The 19,902-nt window shown below is 53.7% G+C and overlaps 2 protein-coding genes across 10 annotated transcripts in view; both read left to right on the plus strand.

The window, feature by feature from the left end:
• The window catches only part of VPS25 (vacuolar protein sorting 25 homolog), a 91,830-nt gene extending 88,880 nt beyond the window's left edge, over window positions 1–2,950 (plus strand). Inside the window, exon 7 of the mRNA XM_050762940.1 lies at window positions 2,310–2,950. Coding sequence (XP_050618897.1) covers window positions 2,310–2,422 — 113 coding nt within the window. The 3' untranslated portion in view covers window positions 2,423–2,950. The remainder of the gene's footprint in view (window positions 1–2,309) is intronic.
• A 952-nt stretch (window positions 2,951–3,902) lies between these two features.
• On the plus strand, window positions 3,903–19,886 carry WNK4 (WNK lysine deficient protein kinase 4). 9 transcript variants are annotated; one of them, XM_050762546.1, is made up of 19 exons: window positions 3,904–4,649; window positions 6,084–6,256; window positions 7,252–7,472; window positions 7,738–7,895; window positions 8,396–8,484; window positions 8,566–8,782; window positions 10,562–10,826; window positions 11,057–11,178; window positions 11,409–11,467; window positions 11,569–11,686; window positions 11,943–12,059; window positions 16,724–16,861; window positions 17,430–17,484; window positions 17,587–18,194; window positions 18,273–18,333; window positions 18,437–18,845; window positions 18,935–19,134; window positions 19,265–19,390; window positions 19,506–19,886. In XM_050762546.1, the coding sequence occupies exons 1-19, from the start codon at window positions 4,032–4,034 to the stop codon at window positions 19,622–19,624; spliced, it is 3,873 nt and encodes a 1,290-aa protein (XP_050618503.1). In that variant the 5' UTR covers window positions 3,904–4,031; the 3' UTR covers window positions 19,625–19,886. The 9 variants fall into 9 exon arrangements, with proteins under 9 accessions (XP_050618502.1, XP_050618503.1, XP_050618504.1 ...); XM_050762547.1 differs by having other exon boundaries at window positions 19,265–19,348; XM_050762550.1 differs by having other exon boundaries at window positions 19,293–19,390.
• The last annotated feature ends 16 nt before the right edge of the window (window positions 19,887–19,902 follow it).

Raw genomic sequence — 19,902 nt, forward strand, 5'->3', positions numbered from 1 at the left:
GGAGATCGAGACCACGGTGAAACCCCGTCTCTACTAAAAATTACAAAAAAAAAATTAGCCAGGCGCGGTTGTGGGTGCCTGTAGTCCCAGCTACTCGGGAGGCTGAGGCAGGAGAATGGCGTGAACCCGGGAGGCGGAGCTTGCAGTGAGCCGAGATCGCGCCACTGCACTCCAGCCTGGGCTGGGCGACAGAGCGAGACTCCGTCTCAAAAAAAAAAAAAAAAAAAAGATTTCCGAGGGCATCTATGACCCATGAAAAGTTAAGAATTTCACTTTTCAGCTGGGCACAGTGGCTCGTGCCTGTAATCCTAGCACTTTGGGAGGCTAAGGCAGGAGGATTTCTTGAGACCAGGAGTTTGAGACTAGCCTGGGCAGCATATGGAGATCCTTTCTCTACAAAAAATTTAAAAATCAGCTGGGCATGGTGGTGTGCACCAGTAGTCTCAGCTACTCAGAAGGGTTAGGTGGGAGGATTGCTTGAGCCCAGGAGGTCAAGGCTGCAGTGAGCTATGATCACACCACTGCACTCCAGCCTGGGCAACAGAGAGAGACCCTATCTTAAAGAATAACAGTAGGCTGGGCGCAGTGGCTCACGCCTGTAATCCCAGCACTTTGGGAGGCTGAGGCGGGTGGATCACCTGAGGTCAGGAGTTCCAGACCAGCCTGGCCAACATAGTGAAACCCCGTCTCTACTAAAAATACAAAAATTAGCCGGGCATGGTGGTACATGCTTGTAATCCAAGCTACTTGGGACGCTGCAGCAGGAGGATCACTTGAACCCGAAGGCAGAGGTTGCAGTGAGCCGAGATCGTACCACTGCACTCCAGCCTGGATGACAGAGTGAGACTCCATCTCAGAAAATAATAATAATAGTAAAGTATTATAAATAAACTTTCTTCATTCAGCATCTGCTATAGATGCTGAATGAGGAACAAGGGCAGGGGATTAAGCTTGAAATCTCATTCCTTGCTGACTCAGGCTCTCTTCCACCTTTTATTCTTATAGAGGACTCAAGATTTGTGGGTGTCAGCTGAAGAGATTGGGCAACATCCCCAGCCCATTTAAATAATTTGGTTTCTGGCCAGGCAAGGATTTGTATAGTGTTTGATTTTTACATAGCGTAAACACTCTTGTTCTTTTTCTCTGACTCCATATTCTGATCCTCTGGATCACCACAAGTTTCGATCTTAGCTGGGATCACAGGGGATGTCTCCCCTTTCTGCCAGGCCCTGGTTGTCCTAGCAGAGTTTACAGCTCTTCGCTGTTCCCCTTCCTGCCCTGCAGGTCTCTGCTTGCTACTCCCACCATCACCCCATGATTTCAGCACTGTAGCCTTGCCCAGCCCACTACTCAGGCTGGGCAAAGTTGGAGGCTTCCTCAGAAAGCAAGTTCCCTGACTTAGCTGAGCCCCCGCAGGGGGTGAGGTAAGCAAGCCTGTCAGGGCTTGTGTGCTGCCTCCCACATCTCCCTGCAGGATCTTACCATATCTCCACATACTCAGCTAGCCATTGGCTCCCAATTTTTTTTTTTTTTTTTTTTGAGACGGAGTCTTGCTCTGTCGCCCAGGCTGGAGTGCAGTTGCGCGATCTTGGCTCACTGCAACCTCCACTTCCTGGGTTCAAGTGATTCTCCTGCCTCAGCCTCCTGAGCAGCTGGGATTACAGGTGACTACCACCATGCCCGGCTAATTTTTTGTATTTTTAGTAGAGACAGGGTTTCTCCATGTTGGCCAGGCTGGTCTAGAACTCTTGATCTCAACCCCTGACCCCCCACCCCGCCTCAGCTTCCCAAAGTTCTGGGATTACAGGCGTCAGCCACCGCCCCTGGCCTGTGCTCCCAGCTTTTAACTAGAAAAAGGGCAGATATCAGTGCTAGAGTTTAACAGTCTCCTGGCCAGGAGTAGTGGCTATATTCTTTGTGTTAGGATAGATCCTCTAGGGTCAGTGTCTAGTGACAATGGCTCCGATCTCCCTAGGCCTGATTTTCACGGCCCCTTTGTGGCCCTAAAGCAGATGGTGTCATTCTTGAGCATCAGACACAAATGGGAGGTGTGGGGGAGGTTGAGTCTGAGAGGAGAACCAGGAAGGGGGAAATAAGCACAAACTCATTTCATGCTGATTCAGGCTTTCTTCCACCCCTTAATACTAAGGAGTGCCTGGGAAGTGTGGGTAGCAGCTGCAGCAGTATAGATAGATGGCATATGCATACCCTGCCTCTGGGAGGTCTCAGCTTCCAGCCAGACCACTCTCCTCAGAGGCCTTGGGCCCCAGGAGCTGATTGTCTCTGACTGCCCATCTCTCCCTGTTCAGAGTTCCATGGGCTGGATGAGGCCACTCTACTGCGGGCTCTGCAGGCCCTACAGCAGGAACACAAGGCCGAGATCATCACCGTCAGCGATGGCCGAGGCGTCAAGTTCTTCTAGCAGGGACCTGTCTCCCTTTACTTCTTACCTCCCACCTTTCCAGGGCTTTCAAAAGGAGACAGACCCAGTGTCCCCCAAAGACTGGATCTGTGACTCCACCAGACTCAAAAGGGCTCCAGTCCTGAAGGCTGGGACCTGGGGATGGGTTTCTCATACCCCATATGTCTGTCCTTGGATAGGGTGAGGCTGAAGCACCAGGGAGGAAAGATGTGCTTCTTGTTGCCCTACCTCCTTTCCATCCTAGACTGTCCTTGAGCCAGGGTCTATAAACCTGATACTTTATATGTGTTCACACATGTAAGTACATACACACATGCACCTGCAGCACATGCTTCTGTCTCCTCCTCCTCCCACCCCTTTAGCTGCTGTTGCCTCCCTTCTCAGGCTGGTGCTGGATCCTTCCCAGGGGATGGGGGAAGCCCTGGCTGCAGGCAGCCTTCCAGGCAATATGAAGATAGGAGGCCCACGGGCCTGGCAGTGAGAGGTGTGGCTCGACACCGATTTATGATATTAAAATCTCAACTCCCACTGCCTGCCTCTTAAATTACTGCAGTACTGGAATGGGGATGGGGAGGGCTGTGAAGTGTTGCCACCTGAGTAAATCCCAGCCTGGGAGAGGGGAGAGAAAAGAAAGCTTAAGACTTTTGTAGAAGAAAAGGTCCTCCAGGGCTCTGCGGGCTCCAGTGAGCCTGTGGTTTTACATCTGCTGGGTGGGCTGTGTGGAGGAGTGCTGATGGAACACAGCTTGGGGACAGACTGCTTTCTCTCTGAATTGGAGTCACTTAAGGGCTCCCCCTTCCCTCACCGTCTCCCCCATGGAAGTCCTGAACTACTCTGAAGCCCCTCCCTCCATCCATCTGGTCTGGGTGGGGTAACTGTGGCCAAGGGGAGCTGAGGGGGTAAGCCGGATGTGGACTTTGGTTTATTGGAGACTTTGGCAAACAGAAAGGGAGGAAGGAGAGCCCACATTGCAAAAACAGCCACTCTGGCCAGGACTAGGCTGCGGCCAAGGTGGCCTGGAGGGGATGGATGACCGGGCAGTTTGGGGGAGGGACTTATCCTGGGGAGCACACACCCATTCCCTATGCAGACCAGAGGGACAACAACGTCAGACCTTTCCACTGTCCTTTCTGTATGTTCGGCCTGGGGCTACTCCGGACAGTTAGGAGGGGGTGGTGCTGCCTTATCTGGGGTGTGCAGGCCGGTGGTAGCCTGCCTCTAAGTAATCCCCCACTAGGATCCGAGTGTCTTCCTCTCCTGCACTCCCCCGCGCACAAACAGGTTTGTGCACTCTTAGTGCGGGAGGACGCACCGCGGTCTCCCACTCAGTTCTGGCCTCAGAGTGAGACTGCGGCCGGGGGCTCGGGAAACAGGGGGACGCGGCTGGGCGGGGCGGCGACTAAGGTTAGGGGCTGCTCGCGGGCTCGGAGGGGCGGCCGTGGGGGGCAAGGGCGGGCCGCGGGGCGGGGTCAGGGGCGGGGCCGGGCCGAGCCGGGGGCTGGGGCCCCAGCCGCTCAGCCGGAGCTCTGCGCGTCCAGCGGGTCTGCCTGTCAGACCGCCTCGTCTCCGGCCGTCTGGTTTTCTACCCTTCGGCGCCTTGCTCTTCCTCATGTTGGCACCCCCGGCCACGGAGGCCACCGTCCCCATGTCCCAGACTGAGGCCGACCTGGCGCTGCGGCCCCCGCCGCCTCTTGCCACCGCGGGGCAGCCCCGCCTCGGGCCCCCTCCTCGCCGAGCGCGCCGCTTCTCCGGGAAGGCTGAGCCTCGGCCGCGCTCTTCTCGTGTCAGCCGCCGTAGCTCAGTCGACTTGGGGCTGCTGAGCTCTTGGTCCCTGCCACCCTCACCCGCTCCGGAACCCCCCGATCCTCCGGACTCCTCTGGTCCTGGCCCCGCAAGGAGCCCACCGCCTAGCTCCAAAGAAACCTCCGAGGGCACGTGGACCAAGGGAGCCCCTGTGAAGGCTGCAGAAGACTCCGCGCGTCCCAAGCTTCCGGACTCTGCAGTGGACCCGGGGTCCAGGGAGCCGCTGAGGGTCCCTGAAGCTGTGGCCCTAGAGCGGCGGCGGGAGCAGGAAGAAAAGGAGGACATGGAGACCCAGGCTGTGGCAACGTCCCCCGATGGCCGATACCTCAAGTTTGACATCGAGATTGGACGTGGCTCCTTCAAGACGGTGTATCGAGGGCTAGACACCGACACCACAGTGGAGGTGGCCTGGTGTGAGCTGCAGGTGCGGCTGGGAGCCCCCTCGGTGGCACCTTGGGATGGGACTCTGGAGGTCTTAGGATGAGAGACAGAGGGTGGGGGAGACAGCGTCAAGGGAAGGATATATTTTTCCAAATGTCTATAGACACCTCTGCTGTCTTTGCCCTGAATGATCTGGCTGACTCTGGGCTGCAGAAGGAGAGACTGAGGCAGGTGGTGTCTGGTGACTCCTCCATGGGTATGAACATTCTCACTTTAAAGTCTCCATACTCAACCCTGAGAGGTGGAAGATAGGATGGGAAGTTGGGCAGGGGATCCAGTTCAGGTCAGTTTCCTGCTGGTGGGTACCCACAATCCCTTCCTCTCCCCTAAGTCCTGAGATCCTCAGTTATGACCCTGGTCCTGTTGATCCCCTCACTCCTCCCCGTCCCCACCTGTTTGCAGACCAGGAGGCTGGGATGTGGGAAGCCAGGAGCTGGGCAAGGGTCCTCTCCAACTCTAAAAGATTTAGGGCAGTTGTGGCAGAATGGGGACCCCTAGTCCCTTCTGGAGCAGTCAGACTTCTGGACTTCACAGCTGCGAGGAGGGGGACATAGGGAGCTCCAGCTCTGGAGTGAGTCCAGTTCTGCTCCTCATCCCACTGCCTACCTGTGCTCTCCCTTCCCTCCCATATCTAAAGGCACTAAGCCCATGGGCTTTAGGAAGACCTTCCTCCCATCGCTCCCATGCTACATATGGGTTAGGAGAACCCAGTCAACTTGGGGCCCGAAGCTTCGGATTCAGATTGGGGGACAGAGCCTAGGGGAAGGGTCCCTCTCCAGCCCTGGCACAGGGCTCGCCCCTTGCGCCTGCCAGTGCCGCGCCCCAGGCTCTGGGCCAGGCCAGGAGAGGCAGCCAAACTGAGGGGTGAGGGGAGGGAGAGGATCCGGGGCGGGACAACTATGGGGGTGGGCGGCCTCTTGGCACCTAGTTCTGGATCTTTTCTTTCCTTCTCAGTACCAACCTCCATATCCCTCCTGCCTTCTGTCTGGATCTAGCAGTTCCCAGTTTCTGGGGCCAACCCCCTTGCCGGCCCCAATTCCCTGCCCGCGGTCTCCTGCTGCCCGCCTGCTGCCTGCTCACTGCCAGCCCCCGGGTGCCCCCTCCCGCCCCATGGCCGGCCTGGGCAGCCACAAAGGCACTATTGAGCTCAGGACTCCGGGACCAGGCTGCATAAAGGAGCTTGTGTCCAGCAGGGGGTCTAGGGGGCTGCCCCAGGCCCAGGTTGGGTGTGTCCTTGGATCAGCTTACGTGGGGGACTGTTGGAGAGTTCAGGGTCTGCAGCCCACTGGGCGAGTGATCCCACTAATCCCACCCCATCTGTGGGCTCCAACCCTTACTTCTTCCCCCAACCCCACTCCAGGTGTTCCTTTCTGTGGGGGTCCTGGGCCTGACATGACACCCGTCCCCCATCCCACAGACTCGGAAACTATCTAGAGCTGAGCGGCAGCGCTTCTCAGAGGAGGTGGAGATGCTCAAGGGGCTGCAGCACCCCAACATCGTCCGCTTCTACGATTCGTGGAAGTCAGTGCTGAGGGGCCAGGTTTGCATCGTGTTGGTCACCGAACTCATGACCTCGGGCACACTTAAGACGTGAGCTCTGCGCATGAGTGGGTGGGGAGAGGGAGACTGGGATGTGTGCCCACTGCTTCCTGAACTCCCAGGTTCCTCAAACTCTCTAATATCCAGGTGTAAAACCAGGTTCATCATCTCCCTCTCACCCAGCCTTTGCCTCGGTGAGTGGCAATGTCCACCCAGCACTCCAGTCAAAAACTTGGGTGTCTCCCCAGACTCCCCTCTCTCCACTCTGCCCCCTCATCAGTCTGTCCCCAAGTCTTTCCTTAACCTCTCCCCACCTGGCTTTCACTGCTTCATCCATGCCACCACCTCAATGCCATCTCGCTGATCTGGAGCCCTGCAGCAGCCTCCTGAAGGGCCTTCCCAAATTCTGCCACCCTCTAAGCGATCCTATCTTCCTGCAGCCTGGAGGATCTTTCCCAGTCGAAAATCTGAACTGTCACTCCCCTCCTTAAAACCCCTTCAAAGTTTCCCATGGCCTTGGAATAAAGCCCACACAGGCTCCCTGTTCACAGACGCCTTGGGATACAGCCTCATTTTTAGCCTAAGTTCCAATCACACCAAATTCCTGGCACCTCGTCCCACCCTGCCTTGTCACTGGCTTTTTCCGTGCCTTTGAGCATAGTGTCCTGTCTGCCTGGGAAGTCTCCATCCCTTCCCCCTTTCACCTTTGAGCTCCTACTCATCATTCAAGATGCAACACAAAAGTATTTCCTCTCCGAAGCCCTCCCTCATGCTTGGGGCAGTTGGTCATCCCTTCCTGCGCTTCCACAGCACCTTGGCTGCGGCCCTATCAATTTACTTCCCAACCCGTTTGGTAACGTCATGTCTATCCACCACACCCCCTGACTCAGTTTCTCCCTGTGGCCAGGCAGACATAGACTAGGAGAATGCTGGCAGAAGATGCGGAGGCGGCAGCAGGGTGCTGCAGGGGGGAACTTCCCAGTGAGGGGACTCCTCCCCATTGGCCGTGTCCCCCACCAGGACCCTTGCTATGTGCCCTCCCCCAGGTACCTGAGGCGGTTCCGGGAGATGAAGCCGCGAGTCCTTCAGCGCTGGAGCCGCCAAATCCTGCGGGGACTTCATTTCCTACACTCCCGGGTTCCTCCCATCCTGCACCGGGATCTCAAGTGCGACAATGTCTTTATCACGGGCCCTACTGGCTCCGTCAAAATCGGGGACCTGGGCCTGGCCACGCTCAAGCGCGCCTCCTTTGCCAAGAGTGTCATCGGTGCGTCTCTCCAGGAGGGTCCATGCCATTCCTTCCTCCCCCACCTCAGAAGAGAACCTAGGTACTCCCTCCCCTCAGCAAGGGCCTTCAAGGTCCACGAAACTACCAGATGACAGGGGAGCTGAGGAGACCTATGGCATCCCTCCTCAACCCCACTGTGGGCCGGGGTCACTTGCACTCGCAGGGTTGCCTGGGGCTACCTAGCCCAATGGGAAGGACAAGGCCAGAGTGCCCAGCAACCTGATCCTTGCTGTTGACCCTACAGGGACCCCGGAATTCATGGCCCCCGAGATGTACGAGGAAAAGTACGATGAGGCCGTGGACGTGTACGCGTTCGGCATGTGCATGCTGGAGATGGCCACCTCTGAGTACCCGTACTCCGAGTGCCAGAATGCCGCGCAAATCTACCGCAAGGTCACTTCGGTGAGAGGGATGGGACTGGCGGGAAAGGCAATTCCAGGGCCACTTCCCATTTTCCTGCCCCGGCCAGCCCGCAGTCAGTGCCCTTTGCCTGCACGAAAACAGGCTAGACAGAGTCGCCTTGGGGAACACAGGATATTGAATGCACATGCACCCCCTCCAGTACACGCTATTTAGAATAATATGTGTGGTGCTCCCAAGAGTTCACAAATGATTTCGCATCCCATCTCTCATCCAATCCTTCCAGCTGCCCTGTGAGGTGAGCGGGGCAAATGTTCCACCCTGCGATTTACAGATGAACAAACAGCGGGAGACTTGTTCAAGGTCACACTGTAAATACTTGGCGGGGAGTGAGATTTGAAATCACATCTTCCAGTGGCAGTCAGGCTTTTGCAACTGCACGCGTAGCTGCCTAAGACGGGAGTGGAGTAAGGGGTGGGGGGGTGTCAAGCCGAGAGCTGGGGATCAAAGGACCGGAGGTGTCATGCAACCCCTTCCCCCAGGGCAGAAAGCCGAACAGCTTCTACAAGGTGAAGATACCCGAGGTGAAGGAGATCATTGAAGGCTGCATCCGCACGGATAAGAACGAGAGGTGGGGGTGAAAGGGCAGAGCATGGGTAGAGTAGGGCCGCGGGCCGCGGCGGGCTAGGCTAACCCCTCGCGTCACCCTCAGGTTCACCATCCAGGACCTCCTGGCCCACGCCTTCTTCCGCGAGGAGCGCGGTGTGCATGTGGAACTAGCGGAGGAGGACGACGGCGAGAAGCCGGGCCTCAAGCTCTGGTTGCGCATGGAGGACGCGCGGCGTGGGGGGCGCCCACGGGACAACCAGGCTATCGAGTTCCTGTTCCAACTGGGCCGGGACGCGGCCGAGGAGGTGGCACAGGAGATGGTGAGCGGAGGACAGACTGTGCTGCCAGTGGACGTGTAAAGGGCATTGACCCGAGGAGATAGTGCAACAGGGATGGGGCGCAGGCGGCGTGGCAGCGATGGGGGCGGGGCACCTTACTCCTCTCAGAATCTCCTGCAGCGTCTCCCTACCTCTCCAGCCCTAACTTACCTGCACCCACACCCAGTTTTCCTTTACAGAGGGAGCCCTGGGTCCTGCAGCATCCCTGCTTTACCTCCAGCTGATCTGTTCTTCCTGGAATGCCCTTCTTGCCAATTTATCTTTTCCTTCTTTCCTCCCTCCCCCTTGTTCTTTTTCTTTTTCTTCCAATATGATCAGAACCATCGATTTCGGGAAGCCATCCCCTCTGGAGTCAAACTTAAATGCTTCTTTCCACTTCAGCAAGTTCTCTGTTACATCACTCCCCACTATCGGTCCTGTCTTAGACCTGAATAAGTTCCTATCTTTCTTCTCCACTAGACTATAAACTCCCTGAGGGCAGAGACTGTGTTTATTGATTCTTCTATCCCTGGCAGTGCTTGGCACATAGTAAGAGCTCATTAATAGCCCACATCTGTACATGGCTTAAAGCACTTTCACATGCATTTGATCTTTGCTACCCATCCTGCATAGGGGGCAGTTTTATCTCAACTTGTTGATAAGGAAATGGAAATTTAGAGAGGTTGAATACCTTGTCCAGTGCCCCAAGTAGGTAAGTGGAAGAGCTGGATTGAAACTGAGGTGGTTCAGATTTTAAATCAGGTTACCCTTCCCCACCTCCTTTACTCACTCAGCAAAGCTTGTGGCTAAAAGGAAAGAGGAGGTGATGAATGGAAGCTGGTAGAAGGGGAGAGGCATAAGATGCAAGGGCAGACGCCTGGGGACTGGCTTAGGAAGTCCTGAAGGGAGTATGAGATTCTTTTTGGGGAATAATGGAGTCTCACTCTGTCATCCAGGCTGGAGTGCAGTGGCACTATCTCAGCTCATTGCAACCTTCGCCTCCTGGGTTCAAGCAGTTCTCCTGCCTTAGCCTCCCCAATAGCGGGGATTACAGGCACGAGCCACAATGCCCAGCTAATTTTTGTATTTTTTAGTAGAGACGGGGTTTCACCATGTTGGCCAGGCTGGTCTCGAACTCCTGACCTCAAGTGATCCACCTGTCTTGGCCTCCCAAATTGCTGGGATTACAGGTGTGAACCACCGTGCCCGGCTGAGTATGGGATTCTTAATACAGACATGACTGTTGCAAGGGTGGAGACCACCTACGGTGGGACAAGAACCTGAGAATGTGTTAGAAATTTAGAGCAGGTCTCCATATCATGGAGATCCAATCTTGATCCATTGCTGACAAGGGATTCTTGGCCTTGGTACTGTTGGCATCTTTGTTTTAGGGACTGCCCTGTACATTGTAGGATATTGAGAAGAACCCCTGGCTTCTACTCACTAGATTCAGTAGCATCTACCTTTGAGTTGTGGCAACTAAAAATGTCTCTAGATATTGCCAAACATCTCTTCTTCCCATTGGAAACCACTGACTTACTGTATAACTATGAACTGGTCAATTCATTAATCTCTAAAATGGAATGGTAAGGTTTATCCCACAAGGTTGTTTGGAGGATCTAATGATGATAATGTAAGGAGCTGCCAGTTAGCAGACATAGTGGGTCATCAGTAAGTGTTGGTTTCCTTCCTCCCATATCCCGGAGTTCCCAAGAAGGTGTCCTGATGGATCTTTGAGAGGGGGTCCCAAGCTGTGTTCCTCATCCCCCACCCCAACTCCAGGTAGCTCTGGGCTTGGTCTGTGAAGCCGATTACCAGCCAGTGGCCCGTGCAGTACGTGAACGGGTTGCCGCCATCCAGCGAAAACGTGAGAAGCTGCGTAAAGCAAGGGAATTGGAGGCACTCCCACCAGAGCCAGGACCTCCACCAGCAACTGTGCCCATGGCTCCCGGTCCCCCCAGTGCTTTCCCCCCTGAACCTGAGGAGCCAGAGGCAGACCAGCACCAGCCCTTCCTTTTCCGCCACGCCAGCTACTCATCTACCACCTGTAAGTCACCCTGATCTTGAGACATAGGTCCCAGAACACCTTGGACTCTGCCCCAAACCCAGAAATTCACCCCCGCCGCAGTCACCCTGCCTTCCACCTCTAGCCATGAAGCTTCCCTCCAGGAAGGAACTCTCCCACAGCTCCAGGCCCCTCCTTGCTTAGGCAGCCCCCTCCTCTGCCACTATTCCCTTTCATTTCCCCTTTTTTTGATCCCCTCCCTCCCCAATCAGCGGATTGCGAGACTGATGGCTACCTCAGCTCCTCCGGCTTCCTGGATGCCTCAGACCCTGCCCTTCAGCCCCCTGGGGGGGTGCCATCTAGCCCAGCTGAGTCCCATCTCTGCCTGCCCTCGGTGAGAGGGGGTTGCATGGGGGACTCCCAGCCATTCCAAGCCTATGACCTATCTCCCTCCTTGTGAAACCCAGTCTCATGATCCAGCCCTATGTCCCTGGAAATCTACCATTCTTGTCCTCCTTTTCCCTAATTCTATCTCCCTAATATCCTTCCAGCATCCTTGACACCATCTCCCTAGATTGCAACAGTTATCTTCCCCTAACCTCATGAACCCTTATCCTGTTTCAGGCTTTTGCCCTATCCATTCCACGTTCTGGTCCTGGAAGTGACTTTTCCCCTGGGGACAGGTATGTTCTAGTACAAGTTGGGGTGCCAGGGTGAGACACTTGGGACACTGGGGTCTCAATGTCTGCTCTGACAGTCATTCTGTCTCCTTTCTCTTTACCAGCTATGCCTCAGATGCAGCTTCAGGCCTTAGCGATGTGGGAGAAGGGATGGGACAAATGAGGAGACCCCCAGGGAGGAATCTCCGGCGCAGACCCCGATCCCGGCTGCGGGTCACTAGTGTAAGGATGGAGTACAGGAGATAGGGAGTAACCTACAGGGCCAGGAGGGGAGTGTCAGGGGAAAGCCGGGGGCGTCACCCAGAAAAGGGGAGAAGCAGTGTGTGACTGGTACTCAAGAGGCGACCAGACTTTAGGGGTGGGATCTACTTATCTCCAAGTCCATTGTGGCTGCTGTCACTTGGCTGGGTTAGGGTGGAGACACAGCATGATGACAGAGGGCTTGACTTCCTCCCCTCTGCTGACTTTGAATCTGAAGGTCTCAGACCAGAATGACAGAGTGGTTGAGTGCCAGCTACAGACCCATAACAGCAAGATGGTGACCTTCCGATTTGATCTGGATGGGGACAGCCCGGAAGAGATTGCAGCTGCCATGGTGAGGGGGAGAGAGATGAGGACAGAGTATTTGGATCTGGAACAAGAGTCTCCTTCCGGATGTCCACTGGGGCTGAAACCCACTGATCCGACAGCAAGGGTTTTTAAATCTCTGGTTGACACTTAGCACAGTGACACTGAAGACGTCTCAGCCCTTGTTTTGGGGGGAGATTTCTGTTTATCCAGTGAGGTTTGGCTTCTCAGCTGGAGGAATTTGAGACTCACATTGACCGGGTACACACAAGTGCTATGTGTAAGTGCCTGGTAGACGTGCAATACTGTGGCTGTAGGTGAAGGATGGACTGGGCAGCAGGGGCAATGGGCTTACCCAGGACCTTGGCAGATGGGCCAGAAAGGCCGTGAAGGGTGGAAAGGCTGTGAAGGGTGTCCCTATGCAGGGACAGCATAAGCAAAGGCATTCCAAGTAGAGAGTGACTTGGAATATGGAGCTGGGAGGGCTTCATGAGGGAATCACTATCATTAGAAGTAAAGATTCCTACAGGAGAGTTGCGGGGAGTGAAGCTGGGTAGGTAAAGTGGGTCCAGATTATAAAATAGACAATGTTAAGAGTTAGGCAGAGGCCAGGTGCAGTGGCTCACACCTGTAATCCCAGCACTTTGGGAAGCTGAGGTGGGCGGATCACCCAAGGTCAGGAGTTCAAGACCAGCTTGGCCAACATGGTGAAACCCCGTCTCTACTAAAAAATAGAAAAATTAGCCGGGCCTGGTCGCGTATGCCTGTAGTCCCAGCTGCTCAGGAGGCTAAAGCAGGAGAATTGCTTGAACCCGGGAGGCGGAGGTTGCATTGAGCCGAGGTCGCGCCATTGTACTCCAGCCTGGGTGACAAGAGTGAGATTCTGTCTAAAAATAAATAAATAGGCAGAGTGGGCTGGTTCCAGTGGCTCACACCTGTAATCGCAGCACTCTGGGAGGATGAAGTAGGAGGATCGCTTGAACCCAGGAGTTCAAGACCACCCTGGGAAATATAATGAGACCCTATCTATACAAAAAATTTTTAAAATTTGCCATGTGTGGTGGCACATGCCTGTCATCCCAACTACCTGGGAGGCTGAGGTGGGAGGATCACTTGAGCCTGGGAGGTCAAGGCTGCAGTGAGCTGTGATCATGCCACTGCACTCCAGCCTGGGAGACAGAGTGAACTTTGTCTCAAAAAATAAAAATAAAAATAAAAAAAAGGCAGAGTGTAACATGGTGACAGTAGGCTTTGTGAAGACCATCTGCCATAGGATATGGAAGGGGGTTAGGGGAAGGGAGGGAAAATACCTGGGAGGTAGACCCAGGAAACCACCTGTGGACAAAGGAGAGAGTAGCTTATGGGAGGGAAGAGGAGAAAGGGTGAATCTGAGGGTTGTTTCGGGAAAATAAGTTACTCTGTAATCCAGTAACCTATTGACGTAGTACAGAACATAGTACATAGTAGATGCTCAATAAATATTTGCTGAGTTGATATGATAGGGAGTTAGGGAGAAGGGATGTCAAGGACAACTTGTAGGCCACCAAAGGAGAGTAGGAGAGTAGGTGACCAAAGGAGAGAGGAAGTTAGAAATGAAAGAATTTTTTAAGAGGTCATGATGAGCTTGAGTGAAGAAGGGACAGCCAAGACAAGATCCTCCATAGCTGAGGGATATGGGTCAGGCAGGGCTGGAGAGAGGTGGATGGAGGAGTGGTCAGTACAGAGTTGAGAGTGAAGGGAGATGAGCCTGCAAAGCCAGAGACACAGAGGGTTGCAGAGTGTGTTTCAGCGCATACCACCAGTTCTGGAGTGGGAAGCGGCAGGGTAGGTCATGGAAGGACACAGAGATGAAGCCACAGAGGTAGGAGGAAGTTAGTCAAAACTGAGTGAGGAGAGAGTTTCAAGGAGGTGGCATAGGGTGAATCCTCAGGCAAGACCACACTGCCTTTTGTTAGGAGATCTTTGTGGGAGACCAGTTTCAGTGGAGTGGAGGTGGTGGATGCCAGCCCCTGGGGTGAAGGAGGGAAAGGAATGGGAGAAACGCCAGGTATTAGGAGCCCTCTCTAAAGCATCTCCTCCATCATGTCATTCACCTTGTGTCCAGGACAAAGACACAATATCACCTGGCACACAAGGCTCATCACCTTCCATCAAACCACTTGACCCTTTCAGAGTCTTCCCTCCAGCCACACAGGTTTCAAAACAGGCCTCTGGAGAGGTTGGGTGCCTTCCTGCCTCTGCCTCCACCTGCTTCAGGGGCTCTCACTCTTAGAGCCTTCTGTATTGGGCTTTCAAGCCCCCTCTGATTCTGCACAGCCAAAGTGACCCCACCCCATGCATCCAGAGTCCTTTGCCCTCTTTTCTCTCCTTACCCAGTCCTCCCTCCACTCCTCTGCAGCAGGGTTCTCCTGAGACTTGGATCTGATCTGTTGATTTTCACCCGAAATTATTTAGTGGCTACTTGTGATTGTAGAGTAAGGTTCAAATTCCAAAGCCTTTAAAATTCACAGCACACTCAGCTACACTTGAGTCCTCACTATTTTAAGAACAGGCCATGCCAGGCGTGGTGGCTTACGCCTGTAATCCCAGCTACTCATAAGGCTGAGGCAGGAGAATCACTTGAACCCGGGAGGTGAAGGTTGCGGTGAGCCGAGATCACACCATTGCACTCCAGCCTGGGCAACAACAGTGAAACTCTGTCTCAAAAAAAAAAAGAAAAGAAAAGAAAAAAGAAAGAAAAAAAGATTGAATAGGCCAGCGTTGTGGCTCATGCTTGTAATCCCAGCACTTTTGGGAGGCCAAGGCAGGTGGATCACTTGAGGTTCGAGACCAGCCTGGCCAACATAATGAAGCCCTGTCTCTACTAAAAATATAGAAATTAGCTGGGTGTGGTGGCAGGCGCCTGTAGTCCCAGCTACTCGAGAGGCTGACGCAGGAGAATATCTTGAACCCAGGAGGTGAGGTTGCAGTGAGCCGAGATCATGCCACTGCCTTCCAGCCTGGGTAATAGAGCAAGGCTCAGTCTCAATAAATAAATAAATAAATAAATAAAAATAATAATAATAATGTACCATGCCTTGCATGCTTCAAAGCTACTACACTGTTCTCTCTGCCTAGACTGCTCTTCTCTTGCTGGTGAACAGCCTGGAATGGAGGAAGGGATCGCTTTCATATAATACCTAAGTTCAAACTTCAGCTCTGTTATTTACTAATCCAATGAACTTGGGCAAGTTTCTTAACCTCTGTAAACTTCAGTTGCATATAAGTAAAATGCAGATGATAGTATTTGTTTTGCAAAGATGTTCTGATGTGATACAATGTAATGTAGAAGTGTCCACACATGGTAGGTCCTCAATAGAGGTTGCTTTTCTCATCTGTCAATGTTCAGCTCCAAAGACTTACTCTGTGAAAGTGTCCCAGCTTCCCCCCATCCCCAGTGTGGTATTCTGCCTTTGGAATAGCATTTTTAAAAATTGTGATTAAAAAACATAAAGGTAAAATTGACCACCGTAACCATTTTTAAGTGCGCAGTTCAGCAATGTTAAGTATATTCACATTGCTGTGAAACAGATCTCCAGGGGTTTTCTTTCCTTGCAAATCTGAAACTCTATACCCATTAAACAACTCTGCCTTTCCACCCCCCCACACCCGCAACCCTGGAACAGCATTTCTATCTATATCTCACTTGTAAGTGCCTTACCTATTACAGGCTGCCTTGCAGTAGGTTTAATTATGTATTTATGTATCTCCTCCACTAAGTTTTGGGCTTTGTTAAGACTAGGACCTTGTTTCATGCTCCCCTGTATTCCCACAGTACCCAGCACAATGCCTGCGCATAGTAGGTGCTCAATAGGTATTCATGGATTTGAATGTGACATTTGCCATTGATTGCCTTATTTTGACTTAACTTTGTGGGATGGGTGTATGTGGGCCTGTGTGTTATACTTTATAAACCCTATGGGGCAGAAATTGTGTCCAAAAGCATGTGAGGCAGCAGTGAAGATAACTCAGGCTCTGGCTTTAGGTAGATGTGGGTTTAAATCCGGTGACCTTAGGCAGACGGAACTTAACCTCTTTGAGCATTGGTTATCTTAATTCTACCACAGTGATATTAATATGGGCCCCAGGAAGTTAGTGGTGTTAAATGTGATAATATATGCAAAGCAGCTGGCATATATATGCATCCTATGAATGTTAGCACCTTTCCTTCTAGGCTTATTTCTCCTTACACCACACAGTGCCTGGAACACAATAGGCATTTACTTGTTTTAGGTTGGTGGCTGGCAGAAGCAGTAGTGTGAAGGGTGGATTTTTTATTTTTATCTTTTTTGAGACGGGAGTCTTGCTCAGTCGCCAGGCTGGAGTGTGGTGGTGCGATCTTGGCTCACTGCAACCACCGTTTCCCAGGTTCAGGTGATTCTCCCATCTCAGCCACCCGAGTAGCTGGTATTACAGGCCCCAACATCATGCCCGGCTAATTTTTGTATTTTAGTAGAGATGGGGTATCACTATGTTGGCCAGGCTCGTCTTGAACTCCTGACCTCAGGTGATCTGCCCGCCTCGGCCTCCCAAAGTGCTAGGATTACAGGCGTGAGCCACCATACCTGGCCTGATTTTTAAAGATGAGAAGCAGGGGGAGAGGGATGAGAGAGATAACAAGCTCTCCCTCCCCATCCTATTGACCCTCGCCAGGTGTATAACGAGTTCATTCTGCCCTCGGAGCGAGATGGATTTCTCAGACGGATTCGGGAGATTATCCAGCGAGTGGAGACCCTGTTGAAGAGAGACACTGGCCCCATGGAGGCTGCTGAAGACACCCTAAGCCCCCAGGTCAGACCCCTCTGGACACTTCCAGGGGAAATGGACTCTCTGCTCCAGGGTTCATTACTCTCTGCCTTCAGCAGTCCCCTTGGATCTCACTCCTCTTCATCTCTGGGACCCTAAAACAGTGGCTCTTACCCCATTTGAGAATATGATGAAAGCCATCGCCTCTTGTTCTGGAAAACTTGTTCAATACATACTTTTCTTTTAACTCATTATTTTGAAATAATTTCAGACTTGTGGAGAGAAGTTGCAAGAATTGTATAAAGAACCCCTGTATACCCTTTGCCCAGATTTGCCAATTGTTAGTGTTTTGCCACCTTAGCATCATCATCTCTCTTCCTCTCCCCTCTGTATGTGTGCATACATACTATATTTTTCGGAACCACTTGAGAGTGAGTTGCAGACATCATGCCCTTTTACCTCTATACATTTCAGCACATATGCTTCTGAATCCCTTGAAACTCATGTAGACTCCTAGAGGTTTATGGGTCCTAGCTTAGGAACCCCAGTCTGACACCTTCCATCTCAGACTGCTCTTCCCCACTGTGACTGTGGACTCCTTTCTCTGCCTCAGGAGGAGCCAGCACCATTACCTGCCCTGCCCATCCCCCTCCCAGACCCATCCAATGGTATGTACTGATTCTGTCCTTGCTCATCCCAACCCTTGGGGTTGCTCCTGGGAAGGGCACAGGGCATGTGGGACCGTGGTCTCAACATACCCTCCTTCCTAGCAGAGCTCCAGAGCAGCAACTCCCTGGAGCACAGGAGCTGGGCAGCCTTCTCCACCTCATCTTCTCCTGGAACTCCTTTGTCTCCTGGAAACCCATTTTCCCCTGGAACCCCCATTTTCCCAGGTCCCATCTTCCCCATCGCTTCTCCCCCATGTCATCCTAGCCCTTCCCCATTCTCCCCCATTTCTTCCCAGGTCTCCTCAAATCCCTCTCCACACCCCACCAGCTCTCCACTTCCATTCTCCTCCAGCACACCTGAGTTTCCAGTCCCACTCTCTCAGTTTCCCCGGAGTTCTCTCCCCATGACTTCTCCACCTACATTCTCTCCCACTTGTTCTCAGGTCACTCTTAGTCCCCCTTTCTTTCCTCCATGCCCCTCCACTTCTTCCCTCCCCTCCACCACAGCAGCCCCTCTCCTCTCTCTGGCTAGTGCATTCTCACTGGCTGTGATGACTGTGGCCCAGTCCCTGCTGTCCCCCTCACCCGGGCTCCTTTCCCAATCTCCTCCAGCCCCTCCTAGTCCCCTCCCTAGCCTGCCGCTTCCCCCTCCCCTTGCTCCTGGTGGCCAGGAGAGTCCTTCACCCCACACAGCTGAGGTGGAGAATGAGGTGAGTAGAAAACCAAGAGGGATGATTAGGGAGACTCCACTCTGCACTCTTCCCTTCTCATGGCCCCACACTTTCTAGGCCTCGCCACCTCCTGCTCGGCCTCTCCCAGGGGAAGCCAGGCTGGCGCCCATCTCCGAAGGTGAGGCCTCTGACCACTGACCTTCCCCTGCCATTATCCCTACTCATTGTCTCTCCTGTCACTGCTCTCCTTTCCTCACGCCTTCTTCCTCGCCGCCCTGCAGAGGGAAAGCCGCAGCTTGTTGGGCGTTTCCAAGTGACTTCATCCAAGGAACCAGCTGAGCCTCTTCCCCTGCAGCCAACATCCCCCACTCTCTCCGGTTCTCCAAAACCTTCAACCCCTCAGCTTACTTCAGAGAGCTCAGACACAGAGGACAGTGCTGGAGCCGGGCCAGGGACCAGGGAAGCTCTGGCTGAGAGCGACCGTGCAGCTGAGGGTCTGGGGGCTGGAGTTGAGGAGGAAGGAGATGATGGGAAGGAACCCCAAGTTGGGGGCAGCCCCCCACCCCTGAGCCATCCCAGCCCAGTGTGGATGAACTACTCCTACAACAGCCTGTGTCTGAGCAGCGAGGAGTCAGAAAGCAGTGGGGAAGATGAGGAGTTCTGGGCTGAGCTGCAGAGTCTTCGGCAGAAGTGAGTCTGGGGAGGATGGAGGAGCGAGAGGTGAACCTGGGAGAGCATGGTGTGTGGCTAGCCCTTTCATGCCCTCCGTGCATCCTCAGGCACTTGTCAGAGGTGGAAACACTACAGACACTACAGAAAAAAGAAATTGAAGATTTGTACAGCCGGCTGGGGAAGCAGCCCCCACCGGGTATTGTGGCCCCAGCTGCTATGCTGTCCAGCCGCCAGCGCCGCCTCTCCAAGGGCAGCTTCCCCACCTCCCGCCGCAACAGCCTACAGCGCTCTGAGCCCCCAGGCCCTGGTGAGACTGCAGTCACCCAGCTTTCATCTTTTCCCTGAGACCCCTTCCTGTCTACTGTTTTTTTCCAGGTCCTGGGGGTCTGCCCCAGGGGAATAGACCCCCTCTCCCCACCTCCCCTTTCCTCACTTAGTGCTCTCCCTCCCCCATCCTGCTCCCAGGCATCATGCGAAGGAACTCCCTGAGTGGCAGCAGCACCGGCTCCCAGGAGCAGCGGGCAAGCAAGGGGGTGACATTCGCCGGGGATGTTGGCAGGATGGTGAGGGCGGGCCCAAGGGAGGGGGAGCCCAGGGAATCAGGGAATGGTACCTGGCTGCAGCTTCGCCATCCTCCCACCTTGGAGGTTTCTTCATCACTTTTTCTTTTCCCTCCAGTGAATTCAGAACAGAAGCCATGTATCTCCCCCACACCAGGGCCCACCATGGAGCTTGTGTTCTCAGAATCTGATGCTTTTCTGACCAACACAACTGAGCAAGGAAGATCCCAGCACTGAAGGGGTAGAAGGCCGGAGGGCATGGAGAGTGCAGCTCCATTATCGTGAAGAGCCAAACATATGTGAACTGTTTGCTGTGTGGAGGTGTTAGTCCTGCAGCCTAACATCTTCATCTCTAGCCCCTCTCCCCTGCCAAGAGTCAACCACTAAGCAATCCCGCCCAAGCCCAGATGCTTCTAGAGGGGCCCACTCCCAGCTGGGAGAGTGTAGGTGATATGCTCACACCACATTAGCAGCAACCAATAAAAATGCTGGAAACAAGGATGCCGTGAATCCAT

The sequence above is a fragment of the Macaca thibetana genome, chromosome 16 (genome assembly GCF_024542745.1).
Source record: "Macaca thibetana thibetana isolate TM-01 chromosome 16, ASM2454274v1, whole genome shotgun sequence".
In the NCBI taxonomy this organism is placed as follows: domain Eukaryota; kingdom Metazoa; phylum Chordata; class Mammalia; order Primates; family Cercopithecidae; genus Macaca; species Macaca thibetana.